Below are 24,615 nucleotides of genomic sequence, written 5' to 3' on the forward strand. Positions count from 1 at the left end.
GTCTATTTCTTACTGTTGGAATTTAAACTTCATTAAGTATTGAAGGGTCATTGGCCCCTCTCACTCCCATCCACGCTGTATCCAAGGCACCTAGAACAGAATCTACCACAGAGTAGGCCCCAGTAAATGTTTGTTGCTGGAGTGATGGTTATTACGTTGTAGCTAGAGATGTATTCTGTCTGAGTTTCCCAAGTAAAGTGTTATTTATAGAAGCACGCTTTACTACATGAAAATACTCAAAGAAAGAGTTCTCAATACTTTCATGTGAATGTTCAGAATAAGATATATATGTATCAAACTGGATTTTCGTAGTGTTGAGGCAGTACATTGAGATTGAGCTTATTATCAACAGAGCTGTGCTTTAACCTTCAGTCTTCTTTTAACTGGAGCTGTTTTATTTGCTAAGTGACTGGATTGAATATTCACTATTTGTTGTATATTTTGTTACGTTATATCTGGTATACCTTATGATATTGCTATTACAGAAAACCAAACACTGTATGTCTTTAGAAATTATACAGTCCAAATTTTCCATTCAAGATGCCTAAAAAAATGGTCTGTAGAAAACAAATATTTTACTTTTATATAACATACTTTTTCTGAAATTGGGAAGAATGAATATTATGTGATCTAATAAATGATAGTAACTTAAAATTTATTTTAAGTAACTAAGCATAACATATGGTCATGTTGCCAAAATCCTTCATTATAAACCTGGAGATTCTAAGAATAAAAGAAAGGAAGGGATTTTCCCAAGATCTCACAATGACTGGATGGTTAACTTAGATAAAGAAAATAGGTTTCTTGATCCAAGTTTATCCCAGGTCAATTATTCTCTGTTGTATGCATATATTTTCTTGATCTCAAAGTAAGAACACAGTCAATGCTTTTGCAGAATGTACTTTATTGACAAGTGAATCAAGAGAAATAGACATACGTTCAACTCCTCAAGACCCAGGCAGAGTGGGTATGTCTTTATGAATTAAAAGAATCCACTAGCAAAAGTATAAGCAGAAGTGAGAAAAGAAGGCCGCAAGAGCTGGCAAGTCACCAAGAAACACTGGCTTTTACTCAGCATTTTCCAGGATGCTTTAGGCTAATCTTCCCACCACTTTTCCTACAAAAAAAGAAAGACAAATATATATTCAGTGCACTATCATAAGTATTCACCACAGAAGTTCAAAACAGGTTTAACAATGGCACTGCCCATTTAATAATCTGATTCCATAAATTCCATTTATATGATTCAGAAAATGTTAATTGAATGCACTCAGAGGTGACATCTGGCCAACTGTGGAAAGCATGAATCTTAAACAAATCTCAGAGTTTTCATAAGTCTTAGACTTTTTGGTACCAATTGCTCATTCTCCAAGAGTAAATATGTACACGATTAAAAAAGGTAGAGGTCGCAGGAGAGATAATGACAAAGGGACTATAGTTCTTTTCTGACAGAAGACGTAAGAAGTTGAACCAGATATTCAGGTGTTTGACATTTTAGAGCAAGTGACACATTCAAGCCCTCTCAGTAATATGCATCTATTAATTCAAATCTCATATTACACCACCAACTTTATTCTGAGAAAAGTTTGGTATTAATCAGTCAGATGTGTTATATACTATATATATAAGTATAGACATATGTTCATTACATATTGATATTGCAAGTTTTAATTAGAAACAAATGAAAACCTTAAAACATCAAAATTATTAAATAAGTTATATTGTATAAGATGTATGAATGTTTTAAAAAACTTCTCTAAGATAATCAAAATTAATAATAAAGTAAAGTGATTAAGATTATGTTTTCTAATAATTTAGTATGTAATGTTTTTGCTGCTTTTGACCCATCTGTTTTCAATCAAATTGCCTGAAGCTTGCTTCTTCAGTCTCTATGGGGAGGGACGGGTGTCTTCTATAATACCTCAAAAAAGTGTCATAGTCTTATTCTGGAAGTTTGTGTTTGCAAGGATCAGCTTTGATGAATATAATACTTACACCATGGCCTTACAGAAGGCACATTTATTGCCGTATGTCTGGCCATCAGAGCCACAGTGTGGGTTCGATTCCCGAGTGCAGTAGACCTTGGGGTCCTGGAACTCACCACAGTCAACCTACCAAAGTAAGCAGAGTGACATTGGCATCAGTGCATTCTAAGAGATCATCCTTCAGAACAGAAGCTTTAGACAGTAAACTTTAAAAGCCATATATAAATAGTTGCGACATAAAGCATTCTGAAATATAAAATTGCTCTCCTTATCCAATGTATTCTACTTATCTGCTTAAGTAAAACACATTAAATATACTTGAGACATTTTCTTTGAGTCACAGTTAACTCATTACAAGGAAAACAGATTGTATTCAGGAGTAAATTAATGATGTAGTCAAATGCTATATGGGTAAAACCTCTTGCTCCAACATTAAACTATTCCAACTGAGAGTGGTTTTGGGTCATGAAATGACTTTTTAAACATCATATTAATGTGCTCTAACAGCACTCCTTCTGTATTGCTATCAAAACATAGATGGGCCAGACGCAGTGGCTCAGGCCTGTAATCCCAGCACTTTGGGAGGCTGACTCGGGCGGATCACGAGGTCAGGAGATGGAGACCATCCTGGCTAACACGGTGAAACGCCATCTCTACTAAAAATGAAAAAAAAAAAAATTAGCCGAGTGTGGTGGCAGGCACCTATAGTCCCAGCTACTCAGGAGGCTGAGGCAGGAGAATGGGGTGAACCCGGGAGGTGGAGCTTGCAGTGAGCCGAGATCGCGCCACTGCACTCCCGCCTGGGTGACAGACCAAGACTCCATCAAAAAATAAAAACAAAAACAAAAACAAAACATGGACAAACCTTACAATGGGCACCAGACATCACCTGATGCTTGTTACTTTTCCCTGTGGATGCAATATCCATCCATAAGCTCTTGAAAACAAAATTCTAATGTGTTTATGTGTAAAGACATAAACTAATATATATATAGGATACATATATATAAAGTATATCTCTAAAGTATATATATACTTTATACCTAAAGTATATAGATACTAAATGTATCTACTTATATATATTATAAATACATATTTATATACTAAATATATATATACTTTAGAGATAGAGTCTTGCTGTGTTGCTATATATACACACATATATATACACACACATATATATACACACACACATATATACACATATATGTTTCAGAGATAGTCTTCCTATGTTTTCCAGGCTAGTCTCAAACTCTTAGCCTCAAGAAATCTTCCCGCCTCAGCCTTCCAAGTAACTAAGATTATAGGTGCATCTAATGTCTTTTTATTACCTTACCCTGTTTCAGAGTCTGTGGAATTTGAACTTTTGTGCTTACTACAAACATTTAGTAATGGCTGCTAAGTTGCTGTGTTTAAAATGATTCTAAGGTTGCATTATTGTTGAGAACATATGTTATGCCTGATTAATAATTATTATTATGGGCTCCATAGTAGGAATGGTTGCACCTGTGCCACTAACATATCCTTTCAACTACAGTTGTTTTTCAAAAGTAGTCTGGAGTTTAAAGATTGTTTTCAACACAATGTCAATTAAGTCCACATTTGGTGTGTAAATAACATTTGAGCCATTATTTCAAGAGTAATGACAATAAGCAATAGTTAAGCTGAACCCCTCCAAATATATCTGTGTGGAATGAAGTGACATTTATATATGGAGAGAGGAAACTTGCTTTATCTCTATCCTAGTTCCACTAAAATGATACTGTCTTGTGTTTATCAATTGCTTCATAATATTCAAGCTACTTTCACATAGATTATCTCAGTTGGGCCTAGCACAACTGAACCCACACCCAACTATTTTCTTCCTCTGCCCCATGGAAGAAGACTAGGAAGAGCAAAGCATTTCAATAAATGAAAGCAAATCAGTCAAGTGGAATATGAACAAACTTCCATAGAACACATAAATATCATACTCTTAAATTTTAGTGGCCTTCGATGATCTCTGAAGTAAGCTGAGAATCATGTTTTAGAACCTGTTCTGCCATCGACTGTCTGTGTTATCTTGAACACAGGACTCAATGCCTGCACCTCAATTTTCTTAACCAAAAAACAGCAAACAAAGAACACATGTCATACTTCATTTTCAGATTCCCAAGGTTTTAATAAGGATCAAATGCGGTCATATAAAAGTTGTAAAGAGTTCATATAGAATATTTGAAATAGTTCTGGATTAGGAGTGTAGAAAGTAACCTCATTACAGGTCTATGCTAACTACAGTAGCTCTAAAAGATCTCTGTGACTCATAGAAAATGGTCAACACTATGAGATTAAACAGTATCTGGGGACTCTTCTAGCTTTGATGGTTCAAGATTTACCAGTGAATACTTTCCGTGATGTGTTTTAAATAAAGCTCTTATGTCCTTTACTACGGCTGAGTGAGAGAAATAGCAACTTTTACCCAAATACGTCCTCCTTTAATTTTAGAGAGCCCTCTAAACTCACTGTGTGAGACATTTTAACATGGTGACTGGGCAGGAGATGACCACTCTCTGTGGGCCCCAGCGGTTGAAGAAGGTGCAGAATGCTTCTGGAAATTTGAGCTTACGTGGTCAGTCAGTCAACTAAAGACTCAGGATTATTCATACATAAGTCTAGCATTTTTAGGTTTACAAATAAAACCAATGAAAATTTGCAATCACACAAATGTGGATTTGGGATATAGGATGGCATCTCTTCTTTCTATTACTGATAAATCCTACCTATGTGGTTAAATTATTTCCATTCTTTACCATATCTGTTTTCCTAATTGCTACCAAACTTGGCTTCCTCTCACCCTTATTTCCCTCCCCTTTCTACTCTATTGAAACTGCTCTCAAAAATACAGAATACATCTATTGGTTGTTTTAAAACTTTCATGATTTCCTTATGATATGTGCTACTCTTCATCACTCCAACCTTTTTGAAACTCTTTCCAGACTTTCATTATATGTCAGTTCTCTGGTTCTCTGTTTCTTCTCTCTCTTACTGTCTTTTCTTTTTTCTTCCTGAGTATTAATTATGGTCATTTCCTAGATAGTTTAATATACTTGGTTTTCTCTTCCTAATGACATATACTTTCCCATATGGTACTGAAAAATTCCAGACTTTTTAAAATTGATTTTTTATAAATATCTCAAACCCTAACTCTCAATTGTCATATATATATATATATATATATATATATCCTTTTACTCAATAATTTCATTCATACTTAAGAAATTTATGTGCAAAATACAACTGTTTCTTTCCAAACTAGTTTTATATTCTATTTTTTCCATTTTTCATGATAGCAGCATTTTTCAGATTCTCCAACCTTCCCTCAGATTGAAACACTGCCATTTATTTTCCCTTGTATCACCTTCTTCATTGCTTTACTTCATTTTCTTTCCAGTTCCAAATTTACTGCCTATACCAGTCCTCAACATTTCTTGTCTGAACCAATAAAATAAGTTTTTATCTCCTTAACTTCGGCTGGGTGAGAGAGATAGCTACTTTTGCCCAAATACTTCCTCCTTTAATTTTAGACAGCCTCTAAACTCACTGTGTGAGACATTTTAACATGGTGTCTCTTCCTCCTTTTCCTCCTAATTTCAAATTCTTCCTGCATGTGGACACAACTAATGTGCTTATCATATTATTTGCTTAAGTGAGAATAGTAATCACCAGCTTATATTTACTTAAGAAATTGTACTGCTCAAAGCTCTTTCACGTGCACTACACAATGACCCTCTATTGCTGATTAAAAGCAGTATGCAGCCATGGAAAGCTCACTCCATATGGAGTCAGAAGTCTTCAAGTGCTGACTTGACAGCTTTACTGCTGTTGGTAGACGTAAGTCAGCTAGACCTCATTTCTGAGGCTTTAGTTTTTCAATTTGTAGTTAAGTTATAGGTACTAGATACCATTCCCAAATCGTATTTAGACATTTTGTCAGTATATTAATTTTAAGCAAAATCAAGCTAATTAGGAAAAATAAAAAACTCCAAACTCATTAGAGTCATGGAGCATTGTTTTACCAATGATATGAAAATCCACCAGTTCTTATCTTAAAATACAAGCAAAAATAAATTCAAGTATTTCAAAAAGTATTGTAACAGAAAATGGTTGCCAATCATTGCTTTTAAAAGGCTTGTTCTGTTCATTCCAATTCGGACTATTCATCTAAACAGCTCTTTGAGGATATGGTTCCCAAATACAGAGCCTGATAGGAAAATATAAAAATATTAAAAGCAATGCAGTAATATTAAGTATTAAAGGCAATACATTCAAAAAGCAAAATGTATTCAGTCAAAGGACTATCTTTATTCTGAAAATATGACTTTTAAACATTTTGGTGCTATACAGGAAATTACTTAATGAAATGCTAGTGATGATAAATAATAGTTTTATTTTACTCTTATAGTTATTATTGTGCTGTTTAATCTAGCTCCTTGGCAAATTAAAGAGTTGTAAGCATATTAGTCATTTACATTTACAGGGAAAATTTTACTGGACTATGATTTCCAAAAGTCTGGCAACATGATTTTGTTTAGCTTGAATAATCTTTTCAAATGAATGTGATATTTTTTAAAGTCCATAATTCAGACTGCTAACTATAATTTCCCATCAGATGTTTCATCATGTAGAGAATTCTTGGCATGAGAAGAATGACTTGAGTGTTGGAGGAAATCTTACTTCCTTTTGTTCTGGCTGGATCAGGCTTGTGCAAGCATGCTCCTAATGATAGTTTCAGTGTCTTCTGCTGGCATTGAAACTTCCACCCTCCCTCCAGGCATGGAAAAGAGAAATGACAGCCTCTGTGCCATTTAAAAGTATAGGAACTTCCCTGTCATTTATTGTTGAGTGGAGAAGAGACAGCAGGCTTGGTTGATAACAATTCAGAGAGTTAGGGCAGGAAGGGGTTTTAGAGATCATTGAATTCAAACCTTCATCTTAGTGATGTGGAAACAAAGGCAATGAGAACGGAAACAATATTTTTCAAGTCATACAGCAAGTAAGTATGAATGAGGACTCCACTCATCTGTACTATCTGACTCCAGAGCCAATGCTTCCCAATAGAGCTTGCCTCCTCTTACCTAGAGAAAAATGCTCAGTTTTCTTATGTATAAATGCCATCGGGATAGTTAATTAAAATGCAGACTCAAACTCCCTATCTTTCTGATTATTATTCAATGTCTTGCATGATGCCTGGGGATCTGTATATTTAGTAAGCAATCCAGGTGATCATGAAGCAAACAAACTATAAACTTTGGCCCTTCTCAAGCATAAAATCAGTAAGTAGTAAAATTTAAATAAACTTTAGAAAACACTCTGCCGTGGCACAATCTTGGCTCACTGCACCTCCACCTCCCAGGCTCAGGGGATTCTCCTGCCTCAGCCTTCCAAGTAGCTGGGACTACAGGTGCTCCACCACGCCTGGCTAATTTTTGTATTTTTAGTAGAGACGGGGTTTCACTATGTTAGCCAGGCTGGTCTCTAACTCCTGGCCTCAGGTGATCTGCCCACGTCGGCCTCCCCAAGTGCTGGGATTATAGGCATGAGGCACCGTGCCCAGCCCTTCAGTAGGTTTTAAGGAGCCCCCAGCCCTCCTTCTCCCGTTTTGGGTCTGACCAGCTATACTGCTCCATCTCTCCCAGCCACATACCCCACCAAGTACTGCACAGGGACCCCCGACCCAGGGTCCCTACTCTGTGAGATAATGTGAAATATGTCTGTGGACCAAATGCAATAAAACTTCTGTTTGTAAGAAAAAAAAAATCTGAGAAATCAAGCTTCAAAGAAGGGAAGTAAGGTGTGTGTTAATGAGAAAACTAGGATTACATTCCATATTTCTTAATTCTATGAGTAATGGTTTTACTATATTTTACTACCTAATGAGATATGAAATGTGTTGGCTGGATGTTGTGTCCTTCCCTTGGGTGTTTGTTTTCACGTTTAGTATAGACCATACTATCATGCTTATTTAAACATAATAATACAACTTTAAGGTATACAGTTTCATATGACAATGCCAACACACATGTGCATGTGTTAGACATACACCTAAGTGCACATGCATGTACACGCACACACACACACAAATGCATCATCACTTGTAAGATGCATCCTAATTTCTGAGATGCTAAAATGGAAAAGAAAAACAGTCTTATATAATGCAGTGGGTACACTAGGGTTGGAAAATATTTCCAATGACTGCCTACTCCAATCAGTTAGCAGTAGTGTCCAGAAATTTTCAGGTCAAAGGCATAACAAGGTACACCAAGGCTAAACAATAACTGGTTCCAAAACCAAGTAGAAATGCTTAATATGGACAAAGGAGCAGGATTGGCAGAACAAATAGTATTTGTGTTGTCCTTTGACAGTTAAAATGAAAAAGATAGAAAGACACTGGTGAACTAATTCGGGGGGAAAAGATCCAACGATGAAGATAACTTGTGCTCATTCCAATTTTTAAACCAAATTTTATTAAAATCTGAGTGAATCAGTCTGTGTGTCCTCAATACAGAGCAATAAACTAGTTTCTTGTCTACTTTCAGTTCTTATTTCTGAAAAAAGAAACAATAACCTATATCCTAACTTCTTCAGAGGATGTTAATTTTTAATCAATAACTAATACACATATAGCCTTTTATGGCTTGCCAAATACTTTCACATTGTTTACACAATTTAAATATAATTGCAATTCCATGACGTGAATAATACTATCTTTTTCTATAATTGTGGAACTTGCAGCTCAGAGAAGTTGAGTAACTTCCCCAAGATCACATAGTGAAATCAATGATAGAGCATGAATTTTATCCCAGATACTTCCTATTTTTATGTATATTTATTCTTCCCTAAAAAAGTATGAGAATGTGTGGTTAGGTTCTTTAAAACTGACAAGAGTTTAGTTAAAGAGTAATAATTTCTGCTGATGCCTGCCTAAAGTTTGCCTGCTCATTGTTTTTGCTCTGTTAACCATAGACAAATTCTTATTGGCCAGTGAAGATCTAGCCAAGCACTACCCAGGCAGAAAGAAGAGAGAAAAATAGGCACTGACCCGTCCTCCCTGACTGAAGACACCTGAAAAAAAAAAGCGCAAAAGTCAAACATTGTAATTCATTGATGTGCAAAAAGTGAGATTTTCAACATTAGGAAATTCCTAATATCTATTCCTGGTACTTGGCTATCATGGCATGTTTTTTTGTTTGTTATACTTGTCTTTTCTTTTTTCTTTTCTTTTCTTTTCTTTTCTTCTTCTTCTTTTTTTAATCTGCTCACTTCTTAAAAAGGTCATATAAAGACATGAACCATGAGGAGGTAACAATTGTTGGAGGTTAGGGTGGGGTAGAAAAAAAGTGGATTAAGGATCTGGCAATTCATGTTACAGTCCTGGCCCAGGCACTAATTTACTATGGAAATGACCTTATCATCGCTGGTCTCACTTTGAAGAAGTTGAATTGGAAAGTATCCTCTACCTTTGACATTTCAAGGTTCATTTCATGTAGTTCCTCCCAAAAGCCTTTGCCACAGACGGTTGGGAAAGAGATGAAGTTTGTAGTTTGTTCTTTGAGTTTGAAATTGCTCAACTTTTAAAACTTGGCCCAAATGTAAACTGGTAAGGAACAACTCATTCATTCTTGCGACTTATTTCTCCTTTTACGTCTCTCTAAATTCTTAAAAAGGGAAAAGATCTCATATACATATAGTCTTGTTTCTCTCCCTTTTCCTTCCTCTTAATATCGTATGTGTAATTTTAGTTTATGACTAATTAGTTCAGTGGTTTAAAATACTTAAATAATAAAATCCCTCAGTCCAGTCTTGGAATGGGCTGCTGAGTTTTGATCTGTGGCCATTCCTATGGGACACCTTTCCCAATCCCTCTCCATGTAAGCCCAAGGGCACCACAAAGAGAGTGTGGATTAGCACAATCTATCTCCAATGATGGTCAACACTTATGGGATAACAACTGCAAATTCCTTAAAGCACAATCTCTAATAATAAAGATAAGGAGAAAACAAGTTGTTGTTTTTTAATGTGAAGGAAGGTTACTGTTCATTTTTTCAGCAGTGATTACTAGCCTCATTGATTTATAACTAGCAATATGGGTGATTATTAACATGACAAATTCTTAGGGCAATCACTTAAAAATTCTATTATATAAAATCAGAGAGTTCCTGGACAGTCTATATTTTTTAAACTCTAAGTGGTTTTTATAGCCAGGGACAATTTATTATTATAATTTTCAGTCAATTCTCTACTGTACCAATCTCTCATCAAAAGAGGAGAGATTTGTCTAATGTCTCATACGTAGGAAGTGGCAAGGCAAAAAAAGGATTAATATTCACAATGACAGAATCCAATTTAGTACTCTTTTTATTAAACTTTATTATGGCAATAATGTTAATAGACATTTGTTAAACATGCACTATACCCCATCTACTATGTTAAGCATTATACATGCCTTTTTCTCATTTAATTCTCCATACAGAGATAGTCCTTTATGTGTTTATTTTATATATGAGTGAAACAAACATCAGAAAGTTCACAAAGCTATATAATGAAAGTGCCAGGGCTAAAATTCACTTTACTCTGCCTCAACATTAAGGCCGTTAGGCACTATGGCCTCCCAAATACTATCTAGTATGTCTGTGAAGCATCCATGCTTTGGTAAATTGTGCTAGTCAACCAGATCCTGTTAAACCTCAATTCACCTTTGTAAAGAGAAGAAAAGGGAATAACAATTGATTTCTGAGACTATCTTTGCAACTAAACTTTACATAGTCAGATCTATATTTTTCTGCCATCTCAGCTGATTGAACTACCCATTAAGGTTATTTGGCTTTAGTAGTCAAGCTTACTCCATAATATCACAGGAATCCTTTATCCATTTTTTTCTTAATTTCTAAGTGTATTTGTTTATGTAATTATGACCAGCTACAGTGAACATTGGCTTCTCTCTCAACTAAATCTCATTGATTTTTTTTTACTTGTACAGCCATTTAAAATCTTGCATAGTAGTAAAATTCATCTGCTACTGTCACATAAATGATACATAAGATATGGAGGGTCCGAGGGCTTAGTTTTATTTCTAGTATTTTACAGATGAGAAAATATCTCAGAGTATTATGATATTTCTTTAAGTGACACAGGCCATGAATAGAAGAGATAAAACTAGGTCTTGGATCTAAAAACTAGCATTTGCTTTGTCCCCTACAATGTGAAAGAGTAGAAGAATAAGGATGGAAAGAAATAGCTTATGATGGACCTGCTCATCTGATGCCTCTGTCATGAAAAACATAACCTTGAAGTATGATTGTGCTTTGGTCATAAAGTGGCCAAAGATATTCTCCTTCTTGAAGAGTATTTAGCTCACCAGAAACATACGTTTCTGCATTCCAAGTTTCAATTACATATTTTCAAAGATTTTCTCATTGACTTTCCATTTTCCCTATTGTCTTAATTTTAATTATTTGAATTTATTTGTAATAATAACTAAGGGGAGGAAAATATTCCTTTATTCTGGAAAGCAAAACCAATATTTAATGCAATTATCCATCCTCCAGTCTAGTTTTATGGAACAAACATCAAATGTGATGCCAAGAGAATCTGATTCAAATTCCAAATCCTAACTACTGGTTGTAAGTCTTTTGCTAATTTTCTCAATTTCTCTGTTCCACAGTTTCTTATATGAATAGCAGAGACAGAAATGCGTTATTATGAGTCTCGGAGACAATATATAAAATCCCTTGGTACGTGCCTAGAATATGGTATATACTCAACAAATCACAGTAATTTTTATAATTATCACAATAATCATTGTCGTCATCACAATCATTATCATCATTACAATAATCTCTCAGAATTGGTCTTTCACATCAAAATCACATCACATATTTGGATTTTGAAATATGATAAACAACTACTCATCATATCCAGTTCAGTATAAATATGGGATCTTAATTTAAGAAAAAACTTACCTGATAAAAAGCAGAAAAGAGCCAGAGAGAGGAGCAGAAAGATACCTGACAGCTTCATTGTGCCAGTTGGCTCACTCAGATCAAGGCTGCTTTGTCCAGCTCAGGTTCTCTGTCAAGACAATTCCCAGAAAGCCCTAAAATACATTCAGACCACATGAGTCCTATGCAGTTTATGCATTTATTGGGGCCTGTCAACACTTTAAATAAGTGCTTCATGCTCCCCATCAATCTTAAAAATTGGGACAATTATGTGAGTCGCACCTCAGATTTTATTAACAGAGGATGTCATTTTCTACTGGTAGCCTACATTTTCCTAACAACCCATACATCCTTCCGGCTCTCCTCTCTAAGGTTTCCCTACATTATGGGGATGATTCACTGGTTGAGCTCCACTTGATTCTTCTATTTCTTGCAGACAGGTCCTTCATGTCTGTGGTCCAAGTGAGTAACCACAGGATAATGGAATCTTGGGTGTAACTTGGATTTTTAGAGTCCAAATCATCCAAGGTGTACCCAAAGGAGACAGATATTCCACACTGTAGCCAGAAATGAATTAGAAGAAGCATTTTCTGAGCAGAAATCAGCTTGTTAATTTTTAAATCATTATTGCAGTCAAATGCCAGTGGTTGTCCAGTTTTGAGTCAAAATAAATAAGGGAGTCAATTATTTTCTTTAATTTGTAACAAAAATTTACTTTTTAAAGTTACTGAATTGATTTTTTTTTTTTTTTTTTTTTTTTGAGACGGAGTCTTGCTCTCTTGCCCAGGCTGGAGTGAAGTGGTGCGATCTCGGCTTACGGCAGCCTCTGCCTCCTGGGTTCAAGCGATTCTTCTCCTGCCTCAGCCTCCCAAGTACCTGGGACTACAGGTGTCTGCCACTGTGCCCAGCTAATTTTTTTATTCTTAGTAGAGACGGAGTTTCACCGTTTCGTGAAACCGTTCATGGCCAGGCTGGTCTCGAACTCCTGACTCATGATCCGCCTGCCTCGGCCTTCCAAAGTGTTGGGATTACAAGTGTGAGCCACAGTGCCCGGCCTGAATTGAATTTTTGAAATGAGCAATATATTTCCTTTTTTTATCCAAAAGTAAAAGAAGTAGTCATAAAGACCTTGATAATCTTCACTACTTGAAAATATACTTTTCATATAAAAGTTAGATGAATAGCATTAACTCTCATGCCCAATTTAATTGCAAGATAGATAAAAGAGTGTGATGCCATAACCTTCTTTCAGGAAACAACAACAGAAAAGAATGGTTGTAGTGATAATGAGAACGTCTGCCTCAAATCATAAACTGCTATTTAAAATATCATGAAGGAAATTATCTTAAAATCCTTTACAGAACGATGTAGGTCAGATGTTAAAAGTATTCAAAGACACTACTGAAAAACCTTAAAAACTGTATTTAAAATTTTCTTGAACCCTTTATGGGAAAAGGAGTCAAAATATCTAGAAAAACAGAATATATGGGAAATTGCTTAAGTCATGACCTTTAAAAACAACAATTGTACAATTTACCCACTTCTGATCTTTAAGTATGTTTTCTTATTAATATGAGATAATATAAAGATCAGTTCTTAAAACTAAAGCATTGCATAGCTTGGTTTTAGGTACTGCTGTGACCTTCCTCCCTCTTTCCATTCTACTTCCTATGTTTCTTCCTCCTTTGACCACCATTTTTTCTCCTTCTGTGACTAGAATGTACAGAATTAGTCTAATCATAATCTTATGTCAAAAAGTGGCAAAAGTTTGAAAGCATCAAAAAATAATAATAATAAAGAAAACAAGGTAACAGTGGTAGTCGATCATATGCCATCATTAAATTCATGGTGACATTTCTAAACTTCCTGTTTAAACTTCTTCCTCTCTGCCTAGAGTTTCATTTTTGGTCTTTGCTTCTCATATTCACCTCTAAACTCTCAGTCACTGTTCACCTAAATATTACTATCTCCCTATCTTCCAGTCTTTCCTTGCCTGCTTTCCTCTGATCTTCAAGAGTTTTTTTTTTAATAGGTTTTTTAATGTAGAATTATTCTTATTTAGAATGATTCTATCCTCCTTTTCTGAATGTTTTCAATTCTGTATCCTCAACACTTACACTACCTACCACAAAAACGCTTAGGAACATGAAAGCACAAATTAAGCATTGGCTGTGGATAAACATAGGGAAGGAAATATTATATCATATATATATATACATAGTTTAAGAAATAATCTGGTCCCTAATGATTGAATCATCCTTTCTGTTAGGTTTCTGAGGCCACATGAAAGTTTTTGGTTTTGTTTTAATACAACCTAAAGGAAAAAGTAAGAAACATTCTGTGGGAAATCATTTAATTGGCTCTTTAAATAAGAAGTGGAAATACTAGAAATTAATGAATTATAGGCAATTATTCACAGACTGTATACAATTATAGTCTTTTGGCTGCAAGGTAAGTAAAAGACAGCAGTTTTAGTTTTGTTTTATTTAATACCCTGAAGAAAGACAGGAAAAGTTTTAAAAATCTTAACATTTAGGAATAAGTAAACGTCAATATACTGACTCAGGCAAAAGCAAAAAAGAAACAGGAAAAATAAAAGAAAGGGAGATGTGAGAGAATTCAGTAGAAGGCATGGCTCTTATATAGACGTGCTAGAATGCAGTCCCAACATACATACAGTGGTCTTCCAAAATATAGCCATGCATACATTTTTATGTAAAGACACAGACCCTATAAGAATGTATTTTCAATGTAAAATTTATTATACTATATTATTAATTTTTAAATCATTATTGCAGTCAAATGCCAATGTAAAATTTATTATATAAAAATTATACATTTACTAAAATATTACTATTTACGGTAGTATATAAAATCATCTGCATTTTATTTAATAAACATGCAAGGGACTTTAAGGTAAATTTTAATTCTATCATTTTTGCTGCCAACTATATATATAATATTATTTCATTTATTGAAATGCAGCTCCATTACTTTCAGAATGCTTAGCTCTGAGTCCAAGGAGGTACCTATATCTGTGCCTGTGTGTTTTAACATTTTACTTGTTCATATAAATTTTCCTTTTCCCAATATTGTTTATATATAGTAAAATGTATTATTTTCAAATGTCACTTCTCAGACAGCTATGTACTCTATTTTCTCTCAAACCCCTGAACCCTTCCACCATTTGGCACAGGGCATGAGAGAGAGGTTTTTCTTTTTTAATAAAAAAAAAGGACAGCCATCACATTAATCCAAAAATGTACTAATTAAGGAAGTCAGTGCTTGCCATTAAATTATAAAGTGGTCTTTGTTAACATCCTTAGCCGTACAATAGACTAAAGTCAAGAATTTTTTATTTGTAACAATCCAATCTTTATTCAGAGTGAAGATTGTTTTTCTTAGAACTTCCATTGGATCACATAGGAAAGATGACAAATATTTCCTAGGACTAAGAAGAGGGATTCGGGAAGAGAAGGAAAAGGGGGTTTTCGAACTTAGACCTCATTGTCCTGGTTTAGTTCAAATCCCTTGGCTTTTGGAGGCATCTAAAGCATTATTCGGCTTATCATGGGTGAAACAGAGTGGGCAGTATTGAGGAAGATATCCAGGTATTTGGACTTTATAGCAGTCTTACAGGGGTCTGCCATGCTGCAATGAAGATCAGAAAAAGCAGCTGAAATTCATAGTTCCCAAGATAGTCAAGTGGGGAGGGGGCTCATGAACAAGAACGGTTTTTATTTCAGAACAAGGGGCTTTGAATTAAGAGACATTACAGTTGATAGCTTGATGGGAGGAATCACATAACTCCGAAAAGTGTACTAACACATCAAACAGATAACAGGGAGCTGGGGAATGGAGACCCAGGTCCTCTATGATACAGTGACCATAGGAGTCATATTACACTGCAAAAATTCCTGGAGAGAGAGAAGTCAATATCCAGGGACCAATTGGTAAGAAATACCTCACCAGGTGCCAATGTCATGCAAATGTCATGAAGTTATGTAAGCTTTGTCCTGGATTCAAATGTTATCTTTGGGGAGGGAAAAAAAGGGGGAATAAAAAGGTAGAACCGGAGAGACACACTAAATATGTAAAATGTGAGTGCTTAGTGGGAGAGATTTTATTTTTTCTCAATGTGGTATCCATTGTACTTTCAACCATGCTTAGCAATTAATAGCCATTCAGAAAATGTTTGTTGAATGACTGAGATTGAAATACCTTTAATTAATGAGATATTTTCTGATATTACATTGACATGAAGATAACAATTAAACATAAACATTTTAATTTTTGACACTTGCAAATCTTAGCTTATATAAAATTTGACCTACTCTACTTGATGGATTAGATTCAATTATTATCAATGTTCTGTCAGAATAAAACAAAACATAGACTCTTTGTCATTTTGAGAAACATTTACCCCAATCTTCCAGTCAATATTTAAAAATGACCTAAAGTTCTACTGAGAAATACACATTGTGGCTCTGTGATAGATTAGAATAAACACAGACTTTGAGTCCAGATAGACATGGGATGTGCATTCTACTTCTGCCAAATCTCTATGATATGGGAGATGTTAATTAACCTTTCTGAGTTTTAGTATTCTTAACAAGAGCAGGTTTCTGGGTTATTTTCATACATCATATGCCGATTTCACTGACAGTCTTTGATTATAAACACTTTTAGTTTTTTGACTAAACTTTGCATTCAGTCCCTCAAGATTGCTTAGGCTTGACTACGACTTCACATTAGCGATAATTTCCACCTTTATATCAACTGAAAATTTAATAAGTATGGCTTCTTGGTTATCATCTACGTCACTGCAGAAGTGCTGAACAAAGCAAACTCAAAGATATTTCACCACCTTGTTTCCAAGGTTAGTCTACTGAAATCAATATTCATATATCTTATGGTATGGTACCAAACTTCTCATTCTTGTGAAGTACAATGAAGGAAGTTTGGCATGACTCACTTGTAATGAATTTATGTGGGCTACTAGTCATCCTCACCTTCTTTCCTAAATGCTCATATTATCATATGTCCTGCTCTTCCCCATCATAGACTCTACACCTGTTCTAAAATAAGTTCTTCCTCATTTCTCATTTATTTTCATTACATATCTATTTGCCTACTTTAACTCACAGTGTTGCCTTGCCTGGGATGTTATTTTCTTTAATCATTATATCTCTCAATTCTATATATCAAACAATAAAAATCCAAATTATGTTACTCTTCACAGAACATTTCTTTATCCTCCAAGGCAGACATTCTAAACTGGTAGCATAGAGACAAACTCAGGCTTGTTAATGTATTGATTTAGCCTATGCTGTGATTTTAAATGTATTTCTAAATAATCATCAGCTTTTAAAAGTTGAATATTTAAGAAAAATAGCCCGGGTGCAGTGGGTCACACCTGTAATCCTAGTACTTCAGGAGGCTGAGGTAGGTGGATCACTTGAGGTCAGGAGTTTGAGACCACCCTGGCCAACATGAAAAAACCCCATCTCTACTAAAAATACAGAAAAATTAGCTGGCTATGGTGGTGCACACCTGTAATCCCAGCTACTTGGGAGGCTGAGACACAAGGATCTCTTGAACCTGGGAGGCAGAGTTTGCAGTGAGCTGAGATTGTGCTGCTGCACTTCAGCCTGGGGGGAAAAAAAAAGAAAAGAAAAGAAAAAGGAAAAAGAAAGAGAAAAATAGTACAACAGAAGATTTTTCTGAAAATATTTGGGCACTTCATTGCCATGGCAAACGTCAGCTGGAATTTAGTGGTACATGCCTCATTTAAACGTGCTCTTATTTCACTCTTTTGCCTTGCTTATTGTTGGCGCTTGGATGCATTTGAGTTTGAGAATCCTGCCCTTTGACACTAATAATACTTCTTAGTTCTCAGAATATGTGTATTTACTTTTCTTGTGAAACTGTTCTACATTATAAACTTACACCTATAAGGTATTTCTTCTATTTGTCTAGTTGCTCTTTATGAGTAGAATCTGTACCTTATTAATCGTTCATTCTTCAAATTTTCATGTAATATTTAACAATTACTGCATAAATATTTATTCAAAAAGTATGATTAAAAATAATTACCACTATATGATTATCAGGGATTATTAGTAACTATACTGACATTTTCCAAAATTTATCTTTTTCCATATTTATGGAAGATATTTGCCCATCTCTAGTTTTCTATTATTGCTTTCATTTCTTTGATTTCTTTCTGACATATTTTAACACAATAGCAGTCTCACTTGGGAATCTCTATATTCTTATCTGTTTCCTAATGAGATAAAAGGAAAAATTTCTAATAGTCACTGGCTTTTGCAGAAGAGTACATTTCACTAAGTACATAATTGGAAGTCAGTTTTTCCAATTTGCAGATTATTGAGTGACAATTCTGTCTCTGTTCAATTCGTATAACCTGTGTTACTCATCACTTCTGCTCCACCATTTATCCTCCCTTCAGATCCCTTTTCACCAGGATCAAAGCAATCTACATTTCTCTAAATTATGTTTGCCACAGTGGAAATCGAACTACGTCACAAAGTATAGTTTGCAATATAAAACTTTTGAAAGTTGACAGATATTATGAATATTAATAAAGCATTAAGTAGTTTATATTTCAAAATCTCTTCTTAATTTGCTTTATTTTTTATTTTTTTATGTTTTTGGATATTTCTTCTTAAATACATTTATTAAAGTTGAATTTTGTACATGTGTTTTGTGGTAAGTCTCCTCAAATCTCTTTGCTTTTAAGTTTTAGTGTTTCCGCTTAACATTAATTCAGAGAATTATTCAAGAAGCGATTAGTTGAGCATAGCCTTAAGAACAGGACAAAAGGTCGCCAAGATCCCTAGGTTTAGAAAAAACTAGGTCACAGTAACTTTGTTTTCTTTGTTGACACTATAACTAAACTGATAGGTATAAGGTATATGCAGATACAATGGATTTGAACTCAGCAAGGCATTCGATAAGCTGTCATGCTGTCTTTGCAAATGGATAAAGATGCACGGGTAGAATATTATACCTGACTGAACAACTGAACAAAAAAGTGCCGATAGATTAATTAATATAACCAAGAGGAATAGAATCTTGTCCCAATCAGTATGTTTATAACTAACCTAAATGATGATATATGAAGCATACTATAAATAAGAAATCAGAGCTCTGTTTACCACTTTTTGTGGTTCATTTTCTTAACATACATAGAAAGCCATTAATCAAGTTTCATCTTGTTCATTTTGACTTTTCATCATTTTTAGTATATAAAGATCTTTTTGACTCCTGACATAGAATCCCACCTTCAATGATTGCATCCAAATTTGGATTTTTAAAATGAATCTTTAAAAAAATAAGATTATTTAAAAGATCAAAGAGAGTGAGAGTTACAAGGTAATCCAAAGCTGGGTGCAGTGGCTCATGCCTGTAATCCCAATACATTGGGAGCCCGAGGCAGGCAGATTGCTTGAGGTCAGGATTTCGAAACTAGCCTGGCCAACATGGTGAAACTCAATCTCTACTAAAAATACGAAAAAAAAAAAAAAATTAGCCAGGCATGGTGGCAAACGTCTGTAGTCCCAGCTACTCAGGAGGCTGAGGCAGGAGAATCCCTTGAGTCTAGGAGGCAGAGGTTGCAGTGAGCCAAGATCACACCACTGCACTCCAGCCTGGGCAACAGAGGAAGACTTCATCTCAAAAAAAAAAAAAAAAAAGAGTTTAGGTGGGATTTCTGGGTATTTACCCAAAATACTTGAAAAGAGGTCTCAAAGAAATATTTCATATATTCATAGTAACATTATTTACAGTAGCTAAAATGTAGAAAATGTAGAAGCAACTCAAGTGTCTTTCAACAGATAAGTGGATAAGTAAAATGGGAAAACAATGTGTATCTATACCACATTTATATATACTTGTTATTAAATGTAGTATGTGTTTCTATACACACAAGCATATTTATGCACAGAAAAATGCAATATTATTCAGCTGTAAAAAGGAAGGAAGTTCTTACATATTCTGTAACATGGGTGAATCTTGAGGACAGTATGCTAAGTGAAATAAACCAGTCACAATAAGACAAATTTTGTATTATTCCACTTTTATGAAGTACTTAGAATGGTCAAAATTAGAGAGACAGAAAGTATCATGGTAGTTTCCAGGGCCTGGGGAAAGTGGGTAATGCAGGTTATTGGTTAATAGGTATAGAGTTTCAGTTGAGGAGGATGTAGTGTAATAGTTCTAGAAATGGATGGCAGTAGTAGTTGTACACACAATGAACACACTTGATGCCACTGAATTGTTGAACTGGACACTTAAAAATGATTAAGATAGTGAATATTAAGCTATGCACATTTTACCATAATTAAAAACTTTTTTTTTTTTTTGAGACAGAGTTTCACTCTTGTTGCCCAGGCTGGCATGCAATGGCACGATCTTGACTCACTGCAACCTCCGCTTCTTGGGTTCAAGCAATTCTGCCTCAACCTCCCAGAGTAGCTGGGATTACAGGCACCCACCACCACGTCCAGCTATTTTTTTTGTATTTTTGGTTGAGACAGGGTTTCACCATGTTGGCCAGGCTGATCTTGAACTGACCTCAGGTGATTCACCTGCCTCGGCCTCCCAAAGTGCTGGGATTACAGGCATGAACCATCACGCCCAGCCTAAAAACAAATTTTTAAAAAGGTCCAGGTTAGATAGTGGGGAAAGTGTTCAAGAGAATCAAGCTAAATTCTATTAATAATTAATTCTGTGGTCATTTATTTCCCTCTTCCTAGAACTTTTATAAATTTGTTCCTACTAAGTTGCTCTGTTACATTATTTACTGATTCATGCTTAGTCTGTAGCATGAGATTATAATGATCTTAAAGCAGAATGTGTGCTTCTTTTCTTTTTCTCTTAAATTCTACTACTGATTTTCCTGGGCTGAGTCTGAGCTTACACAATATGTCTTGAGTGAAAAAATACAAACTGTTTTAATATTTATTTATATTTTTAATTTGATCTTTTACTTTTTGTAGAGACAGAGTCTTGCTATGTTGCCCAAGCTGGCCTCAAACTTCTGGCCCCAAGCAATCCTCTAGTCTTGGCCTCCGAAAGTGCTGGAATTATAGACCTTAGCCACTATGCCTAGCCATTTTTTATTTGTTAGTCTTTTTGCTCTCTTATGTGAACTGCCTTCATATTTTTATGCTATTCTTTGTGGAAGTTTTTCAATGGTTTCTAAAGGTTTGTTTGTTTTTAATTCTTCTATGTTCTCATACTAATTTGCACTTGCCTTGAATATAGTACTTACATTGTGTTATCCCTGTACTCAAGAAGCTCATGGTTTAGCAAGTCCAATACATACAATATAATTCAAACATGATGGGATAACATCCTGGAAAACAGAATGTGCCCAAAGAGCTGTGAATACATAAATAAAGAACCAATTAATTTTGCTAACACAATGTCATCAGAGAAAGTCCCATTTAAAACATACAGTTGCACAGGTATGAATCTTGAAAGCTAAATAAGAGTTCTGTGGCAAAATAAGACTACTTGTAGATAGAATAGTAACGTGGGGACACATATGCAGAAAGAAAATTAAACTACCACTCATGAAGATAGACATGAGTGTGTGAAGAATGTTGATTGTATTAACATCAAATAGTTCAGGAGGCCAGAGCACTGGATATCAAGTAAAGATGGCTGAAAAGGAGACTGAAAAGAGGCCAGTAAGTACAAAATAGGTCATGCAACATCATGATGTTTTCAGTAAGTACAGTGGCCCAAAGTGAAATGAGAGCTGGGTCTAAATCACACAGTAGTAAAAATTCTTGCCAACATACTGACTTTCCCTACCATCTTAAATCAGAACATAATAAATGTCAATGCAACCCTCTAGAAAATGTAATGGAAAATAAGCAAGGTAGAATTGCATATTGGTAACAATGAGAGAAAAAAATAAGAAATAGTTTCATCCCAACTACATGTCTGGTTTTTCCCCTTCCCTTTGAAGTTTAATTATAAGCATCAGAGGAAGCCTCTTAAATGTTTGCTAAGACACTGAAATATGAAAGGGAAAGTTTGCCAAAAGGTCTTTTAAAATAACAAGGGAGCAGTAATGCCCACATCAGGTGACTTACTTTAAACAAATTGTTATCAGGTTTGCCCTCAAATTTGGGAATAAAAATCCTCTGCAATATTTTTATTTCTAAATTCAAAAATTCCCATTATATCTGCTACACAAATTCTCCCCCAAGCCTATTATCTCTGGTCTGGCCAAGCCACCCCAAGGAAAAATAACTGGGTGTGCCTTCCCGTTGTTTAACTAAGCTTACTCAATAAAATTAAAGAGCTTTAGCTTGTGATTCAAAGTTCTTCTGCAATATGGCATACTTCTCTTCTTGCTCCATCTCCCAGTTTCCCTTCCAGTTATCAGAGACTTGAACCACTAGTTACTTTACAGTACTTTTGCCGATTAATATTTTCTCTGCTAAAGCATATTTTGCCACCTCTACCTCTCAGAATCTAATTCAATTTTCCTGACTAATCTAAAATGAAGCCTACTGTCAAATGTGTTCTGCAGTTATCCAAGAAGGAATCAATAAATATCTTATTTTTTTTTTCTTTTTTTATTTAATAGAGACAGAGTCTAGCTCTGTCGCCCAGGCTGGAGTGCAGTGGTGCGATCTCGGCTCACTGCCAACCTCTGCAGCCTGGGTTCAAGCGATTCTCTTGCCTCAGCCTCTTGAGTAGCTGGGACTACAGGCACGCACCACCATGTCTGGCTAATTTTTTTTTTTTTTTTTTTTTTTTTTGTATTTTCAGTAGAGATGGGGGATTTCGCCATGTTGTCCAGGCTGTTCTGAAACTCCTGACCTCAGGTGATCCACCTGCCTCAGCCTCCCAAAGTGCTGGGATTACAGGCATGAGCCACTGCCCCCGGCCAATCTCTTCATTTTGACTTAAAATGAAGTATAACATTTTATCTTTCATAGCATATAGCATGTCGCATATCATGGGTATATGCCCTGCTAATAAATTATTTATTACTTAAAATACAATATTGCCTGTAAGAGTAGTGTTTACCATGCCAGTATCCTTTACAACCACTAAAACAAGTAACAAAAGCAAAATAACTACGTTGGGTGGAATCATCAATACCTGCATGATTTAATTTCTAAAGCTAGCATGACCCAATAACTCTATATTATTTCCATATCCTAATGCAGGTAAATTGTGCACTGTGCCTTTTACTACAAATGTTTTACTTAGGGTAATCCCAGTTGATACAACAAATAGCCCCTTTGTGTAACAATTTGTAGAGGATAGAAGTCTGTTTCTCAATAGTATAACATCCACATGAGTGTCCCTAATTCACAGGCAGTTTGCCTCCAGGCAGTGGTGGAGATACCCAGTCTCCTTTCATTTCTGGCTCTTCCATTTTCAATACATGGCTCAAATTTGCCCTGTTCATTTGCATCAAAGTTGTGAGAAGAATAAAATATTGTGATTCTTTAAAGGTGGCTTAAAAGTGAAATACAACATTTTTGTTCATCATTGCTGAGATTAGGCATATAGTAACACCATATGCAAAAAGGACAGAGAAATAGATTCCCTTATTAGACTTCCAATTCCCAGCAATGTTCTATATCACAGTTTTGTAGTATGAGTTTTGTAGACAATTAGGCCCTGTGACCAATAAAAAACTGTGCACACCCTATTGTTCACATGTGGGACATACCCTGCCCCTTAAAGGACACAATCTAAAGTCTTATCCTGTCATTGCAACCACCAGAAAGTTCAGGGTTTCCAAAAGTAGCTCTTTATGGAGACCTATACGCTATCAACTCCTCACCCCTACCCCATGCTTTTTATACAGTAGAAGAATATGAACAGGATAACATAATTTAAACTCTCATTTAAAAAAAAAATGTAATGAGATACATGTAGATGTCATTGACACACAGCACTGATAAAACTTGCTTACCTGGACTGGTTGACACCCCCTGGTCTGGCAGTGGCATATATCCTTTTATAAGACTCTGAGTCTGTTATTGAAAATAATGCCCTTGTCAGCTGTTCTTGGTAGTTTCTTGCCATGCCCTCTGATAGGCTCTTGAACTTCTACCAAGAACCAAACTGAGATAAAATTTGAAAACCACATTTACTTTTTGGGGCTGTACTACATTCAAAGGCTACTTCTTTATGGCCAATTTCTGGGTCTTGAAAATTTATTGAAGGTCATAGGTTCTTTAATCTAGGCTTGTTGTTTATTTGACAATATAAATCCCTCAACATTTAGAGTGTTTCTTAACTATTTGTTTTATTTTTTTTCCATATACCAGTAACTATTTCAAAAGTGTCCTAAGTTCTTTCCAACCACAATTCTGAAGCTTACCTTTTTTTTTTTATTTGATCTTCTACCTCTGTTTCTAAATGTAGTGGTTTAGTTTGTGGCCATCTGAAACTATAAGCTTAGGTGAGAAGAAGTCAACTGTCTTAATATGATCATGGCAACAAACCTGAAAACCTTTTTTAAACTCAGAAAATTCATATGGCTTTTGTTACTAAAAGCATTTCTTACCTTTTGGGTGTCTAGAATAAAACAGTTTTTAAATTTCCTTTACAGCATCACATTTCTTAGTATTCTCTACATTCCCTTT

General features: G+C 35.2%; 1 protein-coding gene across 1 annotated transcript; it reads right to left on the reverse strand.

Annotated features, from left to right (window-relative positions):
- Positions 1 to 884: 884 nt before the first annotated feature.
- SPINK6 (serine peptidase inhibitor Kazal type 6) lies at positions 885 to 12,360 on the reverse strand. The gene is made up of 5 exons (XM_050794052.1): positions 12,245 to 12,360; positions 11,984 to 12,117; positions 9,064 to 9,086; positions 1,996 to 2,111; positions 885 to 1,117 (listed from the first exon to the last, which is right to left on the reverse strand). The coding sequence occupies exons 2-5, from the start codon at positions 12,039 to 12,041 to the stop codon at positions 1,072 to 1,074; spliced, it is 243 nt and encodes an 80-aa protein (XP_050650009.1). The 5' UTR covers positions 12,042 to 12,117; positions 12,245 to 12,360; the 3' UTR covers positions 885 to 1,071.
- Positions 12,361 to 24,615: the final 12,255 nt, after the last annotated feature.

Source organism: Macaca thibetana, chromosome 6, assembly GCF_024542745.1.
Source record: "Macaca thibetana thibetana isolate TM-01 chromosome 6, ASM2454274v1, whole genome shotgun sequence".
Lineage (NCBI taxonomy): Eukaryota > Metazoa > Chordata > Mammalia > Primates > Cercopithecidae > Macaca > Macaca thibetana.

Excerpts from the sequence above, each read along its gene's own strand:
- SPINK6 (XM_050794052.1), bottom strand. The coding sequence starts at position 12,041 with ATGAAGCTGTCAGGTATCTTTCTGCTCCTCTCTCTGGCTCTTTTCTGC. Across the intron at positions 9,087-11,983 it reads TCTTTTCTGCTTTTTATCAG|GTGTCTTCAGTCAGGGAGGA; the intron begins GTAAGTTTTTTC and ends TTTTTTTTTCAG. Across the intron at positions 2,112-9,063 it reads TCTTCAGTCAGGGAGGACGG|GTTGACTGTGGTGAGTTCCA; the intron begins GTCAGTGCCTAT and ends TTACTTTGGTAG.